Raw genomic sequence first — 13,603 nt, 5'->3', positions numbered from 1 at the left:
CACATATTACTGTTCCCCATCTTCTGCACTTTCTTGATTGTGGTCCTTGATGGAGTAATTGTAAGATGTTGTAAGCAATGTGCAAAAGTCACTTTAATTTCATTAGACAAACCACACAACTTGGGCTTCCCTGGTGGTGCAGTGGTTGAGAGTCTGCCTGCTGATGCAGGGGACACGGGTTCGTGCCCCGGTCCGGGAGGATCCCATATGCTGCGGAGCGGCTGGGCCTGTGAGCCATGGCCGCTGAGCCTGCGCGTCCGGAGCCTGTGCTCCGCAATGGGAGAGGCCACAACAGTGAGAAGCCCACATACCACAAAAAAAAAAAAAAAAAAAAACCAAAAACCCACACAACTTAAACACCCTGTGTAAACTTAATTCACTGTATAAAATAATCTGACAACAATAAACTAGAACCACACAGCTAGTTAAGAAAGTTTGATTTAAAGTATAAACAATAAAAAGGCAATTAAAGCAGACTAACCAGGAAATTTAGCAGGTGTTCACTGAACATGTAACTACTTTGCAATTGTTTTTAAACAAATAAACCTTAAAATGATCATTTAAAATGCAGTCTGGGGCTTCCCTGGTGGCGCAGTGGTTGAGAGTCCGCCTGCCGATGCAGGGGACACGGTTCGTGCCCCGGTCTGGGAAGATCCCACATGCCGCGGAGCGGCTGGGCCCGTGAGCCATGGCCGCTGAGCCTGCGCGTCCGGAGCCTGTGCTCCACAACGGGAGAGGCCACAGCAGTGAGAGGCCCACGTACCGCAAAAAGAAAAAAGAAAAAAGAAATGCAGTCTGTTCAACCACTTCTACAAATGAAATCTAAATCCAATAAATCTAAAATAATTTTGTACCCAGGAACAAAAATCACAGCAGACTAATTATAAGGGCCTGGGAAGAATCTGCACTTTTCAAGTTTATGTCAAACTGATGAAAAGAATGGTTTAAGATACCATACCCTGAAAACACTAAGGAGACAAATTCCACATTGTGACTCTTTAACTTTTTGAGAATTCAAAAGAGTTTTTAAAAAAATATTTTCTGGTCTCTGTAATAAACTAAGAGCTAAGTTGTTCTTCTCAGTCTTCATGTTACCCTAATTTTCATCATTTTGCAGAGCTTTTTCACGTGTTTCTTATGATAACTTTCCATTTACTTATCCTCATAGAAATAGATATCCAACACAAGAGGGAGGAGATATGGGGATATATGTACATGTATAGCTGATTCACTTTGTTATAAAGCAGAAACTAACACACCATTGTAAAGCAATTATACTCCAATAAAGATGGTAAAAAAGAAATAGACATCCATCCAACCCCTGTGTATGAGAAAGGTACCTCTTGGTCTTTATTGTGGTATTGCTTGAAGTTCATCTCTTATTTAGAATTAGTTATTTGACAAATATTTGCTGAGCACCTACAATGTACCAGGTATTTGCCAGGGGATTTGAAAGAACAAGAGCTAATACTTTAGCAAGGGAGATGCACAACCAGAAATAAAGGAAATAATCAGTTTGTTAATAATGTCTGAAGGATGTAAAGAAGATGCAGTAATGGAGAAAAGAATGAGTGAAAAATAGGTTCATATGCATAGATGCAGCCTGACTGCAAGTTCCCAAAAGGCTACTATCCAAGGGGGCTATTGTCTGTAGCATTCGGTCTTCTACACCAGCTCTGCTGCTCTGAACAAATGGAGGGCTTCCTTCTTCAACAAACAATATCAGGTACTCTTCTGGCCCATGCCACCACCAACAGCAATTTCCTTGAGTGGATACTGCCCTAGATCAATGCTCTGTCATCAGTTCCCCATTTGCTCCTGCCTATTTTATTTCTGGCAGATTCAGTCTCCAAACTGGTTGTAAAATAGAGACACAGTGAAAGCCATTAATGTGATTAAGGTTGGCAATAGATCCATTAACTGAAAGAGTTAAAGCTGACTTGAAAGTAAAAATTAAAGTAGGACATCTTTAAGATGCATGTATGTATGTGTGTGTGTGTGTATGTGTGTATATATATATATATACTTTACCATAAAACATACAAATGTGTATCATGTCCCAGTCTACTGATGTAAGAGCAAAGCTTCTGCTTTGATTATGGGACCACTAATTGGCATTCTGTGTCATACTTTCTGCATAACCATACATACGATAAATTATATGTGGTTTCTAGCTTAGTTTTTCTAAAGTACAAGAACTTAAACACTTAAAAATATAAAGCAATCTGAGTGCAGATTGCTTCTACATCTTTACAATTTCTTCCAAAATCTTTTGTAGTCGTCTCGTCAGTATTTATCAGTGACTCAAAGCACTCAACTTTATATTAAAACAAAATCTTTTTGCTTAATTCATCAGTTTAATAAAAATCAAATTATGAGAGAAAAATAACAAGAAAAACTGATTTGGGAATAAGTAATTGATTGGTGGTAATCACACAACTCAACTGAAATACTGGAGAGAAAGAAGTGTGCCAGCCTGCTAGCTAGTAGTCTATTAGCAACAAGGTCAGGGTGCCACAGTCACAGAAAAGAAATGGAGAGTATCAGTTGATCCAGCTGGTCAATTAAGTAGAGGTTTTTAAATAGAGATCTTAGGCAAAGAGGATGAAAAGTAAAGAACAGCTACCTATCTAGCTATAAAAAGTAGCACCTTCCTTGTAGAAAAACATTTGTCCATTTTTCTTGTTGGTAAAGCACCAGAATTTCAAAGCCTTGGGGGCAGACATTATGGAAAGGCAAAGGAATCAATCTCCAAACCTGCTTTTAGAGAACTGCATGGTGTCTTTATTTCTGTTTATCATTGGTCAGTGATTAACTGCATTTCTTAGTCCAGTTCGATCAGCATTGCAGTTTGAGGTTATCTTAGATTGTGGCAATAGGGTGACTGTCAAACCAAGGTTTTGGTGCTCCTCTGATTGTCATCTTCCATGTTTTCATGAGTTTTAATAAAAAATTAAGAGTCAGTCTCAGGGTTCCTAGTCAGCCATCATATAAAATGGAAGTGTCAACATTTAAAAAAAAAAACATGTAATAGGTGTTATTTCATCTAAGTCAATGTGAGGTTGAAAGACTATTTCAGGAATTAATACTCATCATTCCTGATATAATAAAATAAATAGAAGTAATAAGGGTGGGGAGAATAGTGTGGGAAAGGTGGAGTCTTTCCTCCTACTCTCTCCCCAAAGACCTTTCTATTTCCCTGAAAAATCAGGGAGAAAGCAAACGAGTGAATGACTGACTTAGAATGGCAAACTCCAGACAAGGTTATTTATTTTGCTTGCCAGACATGACTGTTCTTTCCAAAACTAGTTCCAACCACTAGGCAAAGAAGTTTTAACATAAAATTAACTAATGTACCATGGGGAAGGTATCTCCAGTTCCCTAAGAAACTTCTGGTTGTTTAAATAATATACTATATTCCACTCAGTCTTCTGGGTAAAACATCCCCTCTAAAAATATTCCAGATTACAAACAGGCTGAAATGTGTTTCTGGATAATCAGAGAACTGGTCAATATACATCTTAAAAACAGTCATAATTAACAAAACACAACTCAGATGGAATGTAGATGAAAATACACAAATATCCTTCACAAGCAATTAATATTTAAACAGAAAAGTATCTCAGAGAAGAGTTTAGGAACTCATCCTTCAAGTCCAGTAATGACTCTTAACTCATAAATGGACTATGCAATTAATACCCAGATAGACCTAGACTAGAATAGCTCAGCTTTTTTGAGTCTCCGGTACTGTCAGTTAATAATTCCCCCATTAGGGCTTCCCTGGTGGCACAGTGGTTGAGAGTCCGCCTGCCGATGCAGGGGACACGGGTTCGTGCCCCGGTACGGGAAGATCCTACATGCCACGGAGCAGCTGGGTCCGTGAGCCATGGCCGCTGACCCTGCATGTCGGCAGCTTATGCTCTGCAACGGGAGAGGCCACAACAGTGAGAGGCCCGCGTACCACAAAAATAATAATAATAATAATGATAATAATTCCCCCATTAAAAGAGAAGTTCTAAACTAGTTTTCTCAGGAAAGGACATTTGGGCTGCTCTCAGAATAACAGAACCTCTGGAGGGTACAGTGTCAAATCCTAGTCAAATCATGTATTCTATTATCACCTTGAATTCCCTTGGTATAATTTTTAAATGCAACCCATCATTTTCAAGAAAAAAAAAAAGCTCAGTCTTCTTGATTGTATCCATTTATCTTTCTGCTGAGTAATGTGAACACACTTCTATACTAGCTTTCTAGTACATAAGACTTGAGCTTGAACATTACAATCCATGAGAAACAAGCACAGTCCTTAACACTAATTATCACTGCTAATGCTTTTCCATCTCCCCCAAAGAAAAATAGTGAATATTCCAAACAATAAAAATAAGGCTGTGAACTTGGTTTCTTCACTTAAAACTTATGTTTAAATAACTGGTAGAGATGTTAGATACTTACTTACATTCTGACTTGGTATAAAAATAGGTTGATGACATAGTGACCAATCAGAAAATGCTCTAAAGCCTTGAATCTCATCACACTAGTAGATAATTACTACCAGAAGAACTGTTTCTGAGAACAATATTAAAAATATAAAACGTAGAATCAGACAAATACTCTTATGTCAACAACAATAAAAAAAAGTCTTATGATCTGATAAGGCAACTCATTCAGGTATTTGGGAGTATTTTTTGAATCCACTCATTCTGAAGAGCCCCCAAGAATGCAACCCCAACAAAGTTCATTCTAGAAGAATGCAATGATGCTGAGATGCAACCCCAAAATTTTCAAGTCTCATAGTATGAAACTCTGAAATCTCAAATGAGCAGTTGTCTAAATGCTGAGCAAATTCAAAGCTATATTGAATTACTGCTTATTTTTACTTGTATTAGTATTTAGTGGATTGGAAGTCTTCTGCCACTCAACCTACAAATATTAGATGAAAGAATCAATTGGGGAGAATATATACCAGGATACTACATTTTCACATAGAATATGGTTCACATAGAATGTGAACCATATTCTATGCATATCTGGTATCTGAAGTTTAATATTCTTTTCAAGCAATAATAAAATATATTATAACAAATCTTTATTAAATTCTTACTATGTTGAATATCATACCATAGGCATAGTGGTGGACATAAATGACAGAAATAATTTGGACCCTCGAGGAGTTTAAGGTCTAGTGGGATTAACTTCAAATAATCATACTGGCAGAAATAAGCCAACGACAATTCCCAGCCATATGGCTGAGCCATGTTGGGCCTGATTTAGATGAAAAATTGGGGCCACTTTCATAACGGGATGAGATCTTGGGCAACTTGGGAGGAGGGTGAGTTTATTTTGTTTTGCACATGGTAGGTATGTGAATTGTGGTGGTCAGTGGTGAACTGTGGTAGATAGTCCCCAGAGATGACCGCCATCATTCCCTTTGCTTCCTGCACATGCTCCTCACATCAAGTAATGGGAATAATTCCCCTCTCTTATATCCTGGATGGCCTTAATGACTTGCTTGACTAGTAGAATGTAGTGAAAATGACCTTCTAGGACTTTCGAGTCTAGGTCCTAAGAAGCCTTGCTGTTTCTAGCCAGGTAACTTTTTCAGAGTTCTGCTTTGGGTAGATTCCTCAGATAACTACATAAATTATAGTTAATAATTTAGGCACAGAGAAAAGGCCTTGGGGCAAGAAGCCATTGCAGTAGTTCAAGCAAAACATAAAGGATGGCTTAAAACCAAAATAACAAAAAGAGAGGAGAGGATGGATGTCAGTGATGAGTAAAGCTAAAATCCAAAAGACTACAATTGATGATACTTAAGGAATGAGAAAAGACAGAAGTCAAAGTGTTTTCTGGGGTTACAGAACCTAGACAGCAAAAAAGAAAATGATGCTCTCAATCAAGATTAGAATCCAAAAGAAAAGCATATATGGAGAAAACCAGAGGAAATTAAATTAGAGGGGCAGGGAGGTCATCCAACAAACGAATGGCAATACCCCAAGTGAATGGGTTATTGAGTGCCTTTTCTGGAGTTCTGTCCTTCTTAAATCTGGCTGATACTCCAAAGTCACCTAAGCCTAGAAAACATTGACTTCATTTGTGTCTCCACATGGTTAACGGTTTCTTTTCAAATTAATCCCTTCTTTTTCTAGCCAAAAGAAACAGATGTAGGATTCCTTACCAATAAATACCTTGCTAAAAATGAAAAGCATTTAAAGGTAAATTTGTAATAGTGGTTTGAATAAGTTACTCTCAAACTAAAAACGTATCTATTACTTGAAAAGTTAAACTTTCAGATTTACAGACGCAATCTCGATGTAACTTTGATTACATACTTGGTGGCATTTCAAATAATCTACCATTTAAAAAAAGTTCCTTTATACCTTGTCAAACCACGTGACTTACAGACCTGTGCTGTGGCAACATTTAATCCTGTCCTGCCTGAACAGATGGAATACTGAAAGAAGACTGAAATCTCTTTGCCTGTCTCGGATTTTACCTTGCATCCTCAGTGTGCTCCAAGTTCCTAATCCTGTAAGTCTTTGTATTAAGTGTCCTTACAGTTGCTTTCCTTAGGCAATTGTGAATGTAGAGAAACAGAAACATCTTTGTACACTTAAGGATTATTTAAGGCTAGACAATTTATGACTTGTCCAGGGTGCCCTAACTTTTAATCACATCCGCTTTCTATACAAAGGCTAAGAATGTATTCACTATACAGCTCACATAACCTTGTGAACTAAATTAGGTACACTGACATGTACTATGTCACTTTCAGCAGATCATGGACTACTTTTTAAATACTCACAAACTAAATCATGTTAGGTAATAATTGTAATGTTGCCAATAGCATGATCAAATTCATTTACATGTATTATTTAAACTGTATAGATTTAGACCAGTGTTTCTCAACCTTTTTTTATTACAACCTCCTTAAAGATTCTTTTTAGACATTTTTTCCTAATCATCCCTCTACACAATTTTAATACTAAACATAAAATGTTTATCTGTTACGTACTATTATCTGCTGCATCTGTGCTTTGCATATTAAAAAAAATAAGTTTTTTTCACCGCCCCCTCCCCCCCAAGAACCAATTCTTAGCCTCCTAGGGAAGACATCTCCCTATTGAGAATGCATGTTTTATTTAGATTAATAATATGTTGTTCAAATAAGTATTATTCTTATAAGCAAAATAAAGCTAAGCCTTAGAGCATCACAGAAGTGTCACGAAGAATAGAAGACTGAGTCGTGGCCACTCTTTTGAAACTGCCAATTTAAAGACTGAGAAGTACAGACAATTATTTAACTTTTGGTACCTGCAAAATAAAACTATCAAAGGCTTCCATTTTAAAGGCCATCATCGGTCCTCCATTCTTCACTGATTTTACTGAAAGATCAATAACTCAGAAAATTTGTGGCTAACAAGTAAAAAATAGATTTTAAAACCAAAAATATAAGTGGTTTTATTCATGAGGTTCTAAAGTTCAAAAAGGACAATAAAGATAAAAATAGGAATCTGACAATCCTAAGTATTCCCAATTCACCTAACTATGGAAACAGGAGCATTGACATTTGGTAGAAAAGAACTCTGAAGATATAATATTAAAATGAAGAACACTATTTAAATACAAACTGTTTAACTGGAAATATCAAAAAGTGACTGTTTTCCTAATAGATTCAAAAAGCCTACTTATGTTTATCTTTAATTAAAACTCTTCAATATTAAAAGCTCAAAAATATATTAATTAATAGACCTTTATCTCCTAACTTTCTGCCCTTAATTAATAGACCTCTATCTCCTAACTTTCTTCCTCTGGCATAAGTAAGGCTGAATTATAACTTACGTCTGGCTAAGGCAAGGACAGAGCACAAAGCATGAGTCCTCTGACTCATTATGGCCCCATCCCCACTGCATCCCACCCACCTTAACATGTACCCACAGGAAGACTAATGGGCTGGGGATGGAGCATGAATCACTTATAGCAAGCATAAGTTATTCTTAGAGTCAGCAGAAAAGATCTTCCCCCACCAAAATAGAAAAAGATAAAAAAGGTAAGAGATAAGAGGATTATGCCGAAAGCCAAATAGATTTACTGACACCACAGTTTATTAGGGACACAATATATAAAGAATGCCCATACAACCCAAAATTCATCAAAACATTACTTATTTTAAGACAAAGAAAATGTTTTGTAATTTTACAACTGATTTTTCTTTCAATATCATTATCCTTTCATCCTAATTATGGCCTGGTAATATGAAAGCTTTAAGACTTCAGCAAGACTAAACTTAGGACGTAAACTTTCTTTTCAAATTAATCCCTTCTTTTTTCCAGCCAAATGAGAAGTAGGGTTTCTTTAGTATTACTTTAGTGATACTTTAGTATTACTAAAATATACTTACCTCCCTGTTCTAAGGTTGACCTATATATGCTTTAAGTTTCTATTTACTGAAGAAGTTTAGTCAGCTAAGGCTCTAGTCTATGTTTAACTGAAATCTCAACTTTATTAACAATTAAAAAATTTCTGTAATAACTTTGATTCCATTTATTTTAAAATAATTTTAATAAAGTATAAAATCATCAATTACACTTTACAATTACTCTTTTATTCTATAATTTATAACAGGTGATACTCAATTTCTCAATTTAGGTAGTAAAAAGTTATATTACAAAACTACCCTGTGTATCTGCATACACTGGGTACTGACATTGATATTTGCTCATTAAAAATGGATAACTTAGGGCCTCCCTGGTGGCGCAAGTGGTTGAGAGTCCGCCTGCCGATGCAGGGGATACGGGTTCGTGCCCCGGTCTGGGAGGATCCCATATGCCGCGGAGCGGCTGGGCCCGTGAGCCATGGCCGCTGAGCCTGCGCGTCCGGAGCCTGCGCGTCCGGAGCCTGTGCTCCGCAACGGGGGAGGCCACAACAGTGAGAGGCCCGCATACCGAAAAAAAAAAAAATGGATAACTTAGGGGCCTCCCTGGTGGCGCAGTGGTTAAGAGTCCGCCTGCCGATGCAGGGGATACGGGTTCATGCCCCGGTCTGGGAGGATCCCATATGCCGCGGAGCGGCTGGGCCCGTGAGCCATGGCCGCTGGGCCTGCGCATCCGGAGCCTGTGCTCCGCAACGGGAGAGGCCACAACAGTGAGAGGCCCGCATACCGCAAAAAGAAAAAAAAAAAAAAAAAAAAAATGGATAACTTGGTTAAATAATTGTCAATAAAAACATAAAACGTTTCTTTGTAAATCAGAGGCAGCCATCAATTAAATGCCCCATTTTTAGGTTGACTGAACACCTTTCGCATTTACTTAAACATAAATCAACAATGTGAAAATGAGGCAGTTTTACAAGCACAATGACAGTTATCTAGTAAATAATTTACAGTAGGAACCCTTATCTTCTAATAGTAATTACGTCTCTTCTTTCATTTAAAAATACAGGATCAGAGATTAATGAAAACAAGGTAAGTAAATAAAAAGGTAATCAAGAAAGAACATACTCTAAAAATAATCAATATTATAAATATAAGGTAATTTTTAGAATAAAGCTACATATTTACCATCCAACATCAAGTATTCTGTAAGAAATATTGTTATAATAGTTTATTCAGCTATCAATGTACCAAACGCCGTGTTAGCTATTAGCATTGAATACAACACAGTCATGGGAGAAAATCCATTTCTTCAAAACAATTGTTTTAAATTCGTAAGTTGATTAAATGAAATACTGCCTTACAATATATGCTGGGTCCAGAACAAAACCATGAAAACCCCAAAAAGTTAAGTCATAGAAGTGGTCAAAGTTTATGAGAAATTATGCTATTTACCTTGGCTCCGCACTCAGACTTATTACATTTTTTTGTGGCAGAGAACTTTGTGTTCTTTGTTTCAAATCCTATAAAAATGAACAGAAGTTTTAATTTTACTTTTAAAACTTGTTTCAAAGTTAGCTATGTAATAGTACCTTAAAAAAACATGAAAAGGGCACAGTAGGAAAAAAAAAAACCCTCTTTCCAGCTACATGAAGTCCATCATAATTCAAAACAAATAAATCTTGTGTCTGTGCGCATATATTGTGTATTTAGATTTCAAGTACAGCATATGTTACGGGGACTAGAGTCCATAATGAGCAGTTCTAACTAGGAATCAAATAAATCAGAATTCTAGAGACAATTCTGCAAAAAGTTTTACTATGTTACTTTTGTGTCATATGTTTCATATCTTTAAAAAATGTAATTCTGTTTATTGCATTTTTACTTTAATATGAAAACATATGATCAAGGAGCTTCTAATTAAAGCTAAGGAAAATAACAATTATAATGTCCAGTTACCTTACGATATCACTTAAGTGTTCTAAAAGCCTGTATGCTTTACATACCTTGAAATAAGTTCATTATTTTATTTTTCATGCTTAGATTTAGTGAGAATAAAATACACACCATAAATCAAATAGAGTCACACTTATGGGAAAGAACACACAGGTAATTTATATAAAGTGATACAAATTCTTTCAAATAATGTAAAAAGAAATAATTATATTTCAATGTCTTTTATTAAGCTTCTCACTCCCTTTTCCAACCCAAGAACAAAAGAATCACACATTTTTATTACGAAAATAGAACATATCAACTAACCATTTCTAGGAAGGTATCAAAAGAGTAAGAGTCGTACGAGCGTTTGTCCTTCAAAATAAGCAGCAGTGCAGAATGTCCAATTATCTTCTTTAAATTCATCAATGAATGAAAGAGTCTGTGAACCAAAAATTTTACTAGTCTGAGAAGTAATTCAAAAATCTCTATGCTGTATAAAAAATAAATAAAATAAAATTCCCCCCCCCAAATCTCTATATAATATTTTCCTAGAGAACTGACTTGTGGTTGCCAAGGGGGAAGGGGGTGGGGGAGGGTTGGATTGGGAGTTGGGATTAGTCAGATGCAAACTATTATACATAGAATGGGTAAACAACAAAGTCCTACTGTATAGCACATGGATCTATATACAATATCCTGTGATTAAACCATAATGGAAAAGAATATGAAAATATATATATGTGTAACTGAGTCACTGCTGTACAGTAGGAATTAACACAACATTGTATGTCAACTATACTTTAATAAAAACATTAAAAAAATCTGTATATAATATTTTCAGTTTCTTTAATTATGGCCAAACCACTATCACCTTCATCCTGTATTCAAAGTGAAACCTATAATAAACCTATGATGAATTGGCTCTTTTTTTTTTACCCTGAATGAAGTACTTAGGGATAAAAGAAAGTTAATCAGAAGGTATCACTGATAAGGATTCATTTAAAATAAGAAAACTTTCTAGACACACCTGAAACACATAAACTTATTCAAACTACTTATACTCTACATGAGTATCATACCAAATAATAACAATAGCCAGCATGATCACCCCAACAGCTCTAAGGCGTTCTACCAAAAAGCAATGATTTGATACTTTACTCTAGAAAAATCTTTAACAAGCATTGAAATAGTGACAAAAGAAGACATGAGATTAACTCTCATTCACAAAAAAATTCAGTCAGTATACACATTTCAAAGAATTTAAATTCTGAAGAATTCAAATAGATATTTCGTGAATTTAGTTTCATGTTCTTGTTCAAAAGAACTAGAGAAAAAAAGTATTTCACAGATCCAGATAATGAAATTGTCTTTGTCCTTATTATATTTCTTTGTCATTGAAATTCTTAACTGTATTCAAATTGTATAATTATGTCTGAGGAGCCAAAGTGATGCTTACGAATCAACTGTTTCAAGATCAATTCTGGATTAGAATCTCAGTACATTACCAGCTATCGGTGAAGCACTACACATAGGGAAAAAATTTGCCTTTTTTCCAAGTTTAATCTTACTTTTTTAAAGCTTTAGAGAGTAGGCACCTCTAAGTAAACTCATATTGGAGAAATCTGTAGAGAAACTTTGCTAATCATGTTTTCAATCAACCATTAGAATGAATCTATTATGTTTATAGAGTGATTATATTATTTTCCCCCAAACAGGAAGCAATTTTGGATCTATGTGTTAAAAACATTTTTGTTGTTTTTGCAACAATAAAATGCAACATGCAACAACAAAAAAATTGTAAAAGAATTAGGTAGAAATAACTTCTTTTTTCCAGAGCATTAAGATTAAATTCAAAGATGTAAGCGATCATGATCAATAAGTTATGAATTAAATGCATTTACATAGTAAATCTGTAACCACAGTATTAAAATCTTATGGATTTAAGTTCAGACCATCATCCAGCTAAATTTCTCACTCTATTCAAATGTTATACTAAATAGTAGTAAGTGTTCTCACCAGACTAAAAGACCATATACATGAATGAATATAGTTCAGTTAGAAAAACAACTCCTTCAATCTAAGTTTATTTTTATTATCTACATGGCTATCTTTATGAGGTCATCTGAACATGCAGAATAAGTCATGTTCTCCATCAGCTAAAACTTTATATGTGTTACAGTGTATTAAAGAGTCCTAATTAAACTGAGTGAATGTCACGAATCAATGTTCGTGTCCTAAAGGCACACACGCAGTCTTCTTATGAGATGACCGCTAAGGACAGGTGCATTTCCCAAACACTTTCTCAGTATGTATAAAGCTATTTTATTGAAAACAAAACAAAGCTAAACACAGTAAATAGGTCTGGGGAAAACTGGGTAAAACAAAATTTTACATGTTTCAACATTTCATCAATGTGGTATTTCTCAGAGCCTCTAATTTCCTAACCCGCCCTTATCCTATTATGAAACAGTTCAGAAAACGTCACTTTGGAATCACAGTTTTCTAGTTTACTACCATACCTGCAGTCTAAAGGAGACGCTACCATGTCTGTTATTCAACAGTTTGACCTACATGTTAGGAGTCTCGTTCTTACCCTCTGTTCATTTTCTTCTCCTACCTATCTTTATTACAATTTAGCAATTGACAGAATTCTTAATCTTTCTGTAACTGACCTCATTACCATTCCTTCTTCACACAGCCCCATTAACCACTTTTAAGCTGAACATCCACATAGACACTGCCCAGTCTAATTCATTTTTTAATGCCATGATTAGAATTAACATCCAAATATGCCATGATGTATGCTTGTTCTCCAGTTTATAAATACATGAAGATTCAATCTACTGTTGACAGCATGACACTAAGAGTCACCCTTAAACGGCAGAAGAGAGAGCTAAAAGGGCCTGGAACCCTGATGGCATTGTGGAGCTGTCACACCTGAACCAGTGACCTGCAGACTTCTTTCACATGGCCTAAAAATAAGCAGGATAGGATTAATTTTGTTTTGAAGCCAAAGGCAGGCCCTAACTCATACACTTGTTCACTGGGACATTTCTGCCAACATCTGAATAAAAAGTAGTCACCAATCCAAGGACAAGAGACCACCCAATACTAGCTGCCTCTTTATTTATAATTCTCTAACTTGTGTTTTGAAATTTCCTACTTAAAATGTCTGTGCTAATGACTTGATAATTGTTTATGACTTTTCAATGAAGTGTGAAGTACTCACAAAGCAAATTTACAAATGTCAAGTACAACTTGAGAATTATTGTGTCTTTTTTCTCTGAGATGCAATTT

General features: G+C 35.7%; 1 protein-coding gene across 1 annotated transcript in view; it reads right to left on the bottom strand.

Moving 5' to 3' along the window:
• Nucleotides 1-13,603, bottom strand: part of MAN2A1 (mannosidase alpha class 2A member 1) — a 167,577-nt gene that overhangs the window by 58,225 nt on the left and 95,749 nt on the right. The window contains exons 11-12 of the mRNA XM_060093236.1: nt 10,631-10,745; nt 9,824-9,891 (exon numbers count right to left, since the gene is read on the bottom strand). Of these exons, the coding sequence (XP_059949219.1) occupies nt 9,824-9,891; nt 10,631-10,745 (183 nt within the window). The remainder of the gene's footprint in view (nt 1-9,823; nt 9,892-10,630; nt 10,746-13,603) is intronic.

This window comes from Mesoplodon densirostris, chromosome 3 (assembly GCF_025265405.1).
Source record: "Mesoplodon densirostris isolate mMesDen1 chromosome 3, mMesDen1 primary haplotype, whole genome shotgun sequence".
NCBI classification, from domain to species: Eukaryota; Metazoa; Chordata; class Mammalia; order Artiodactyla; family Ziphiidae; genus Mesoplodon; species Mesoplodon densirostris.
Note: the sequence above shows the minus strand (reverse complement) of the source record. Positions and strands in the feature narration are given on the sequence as shown.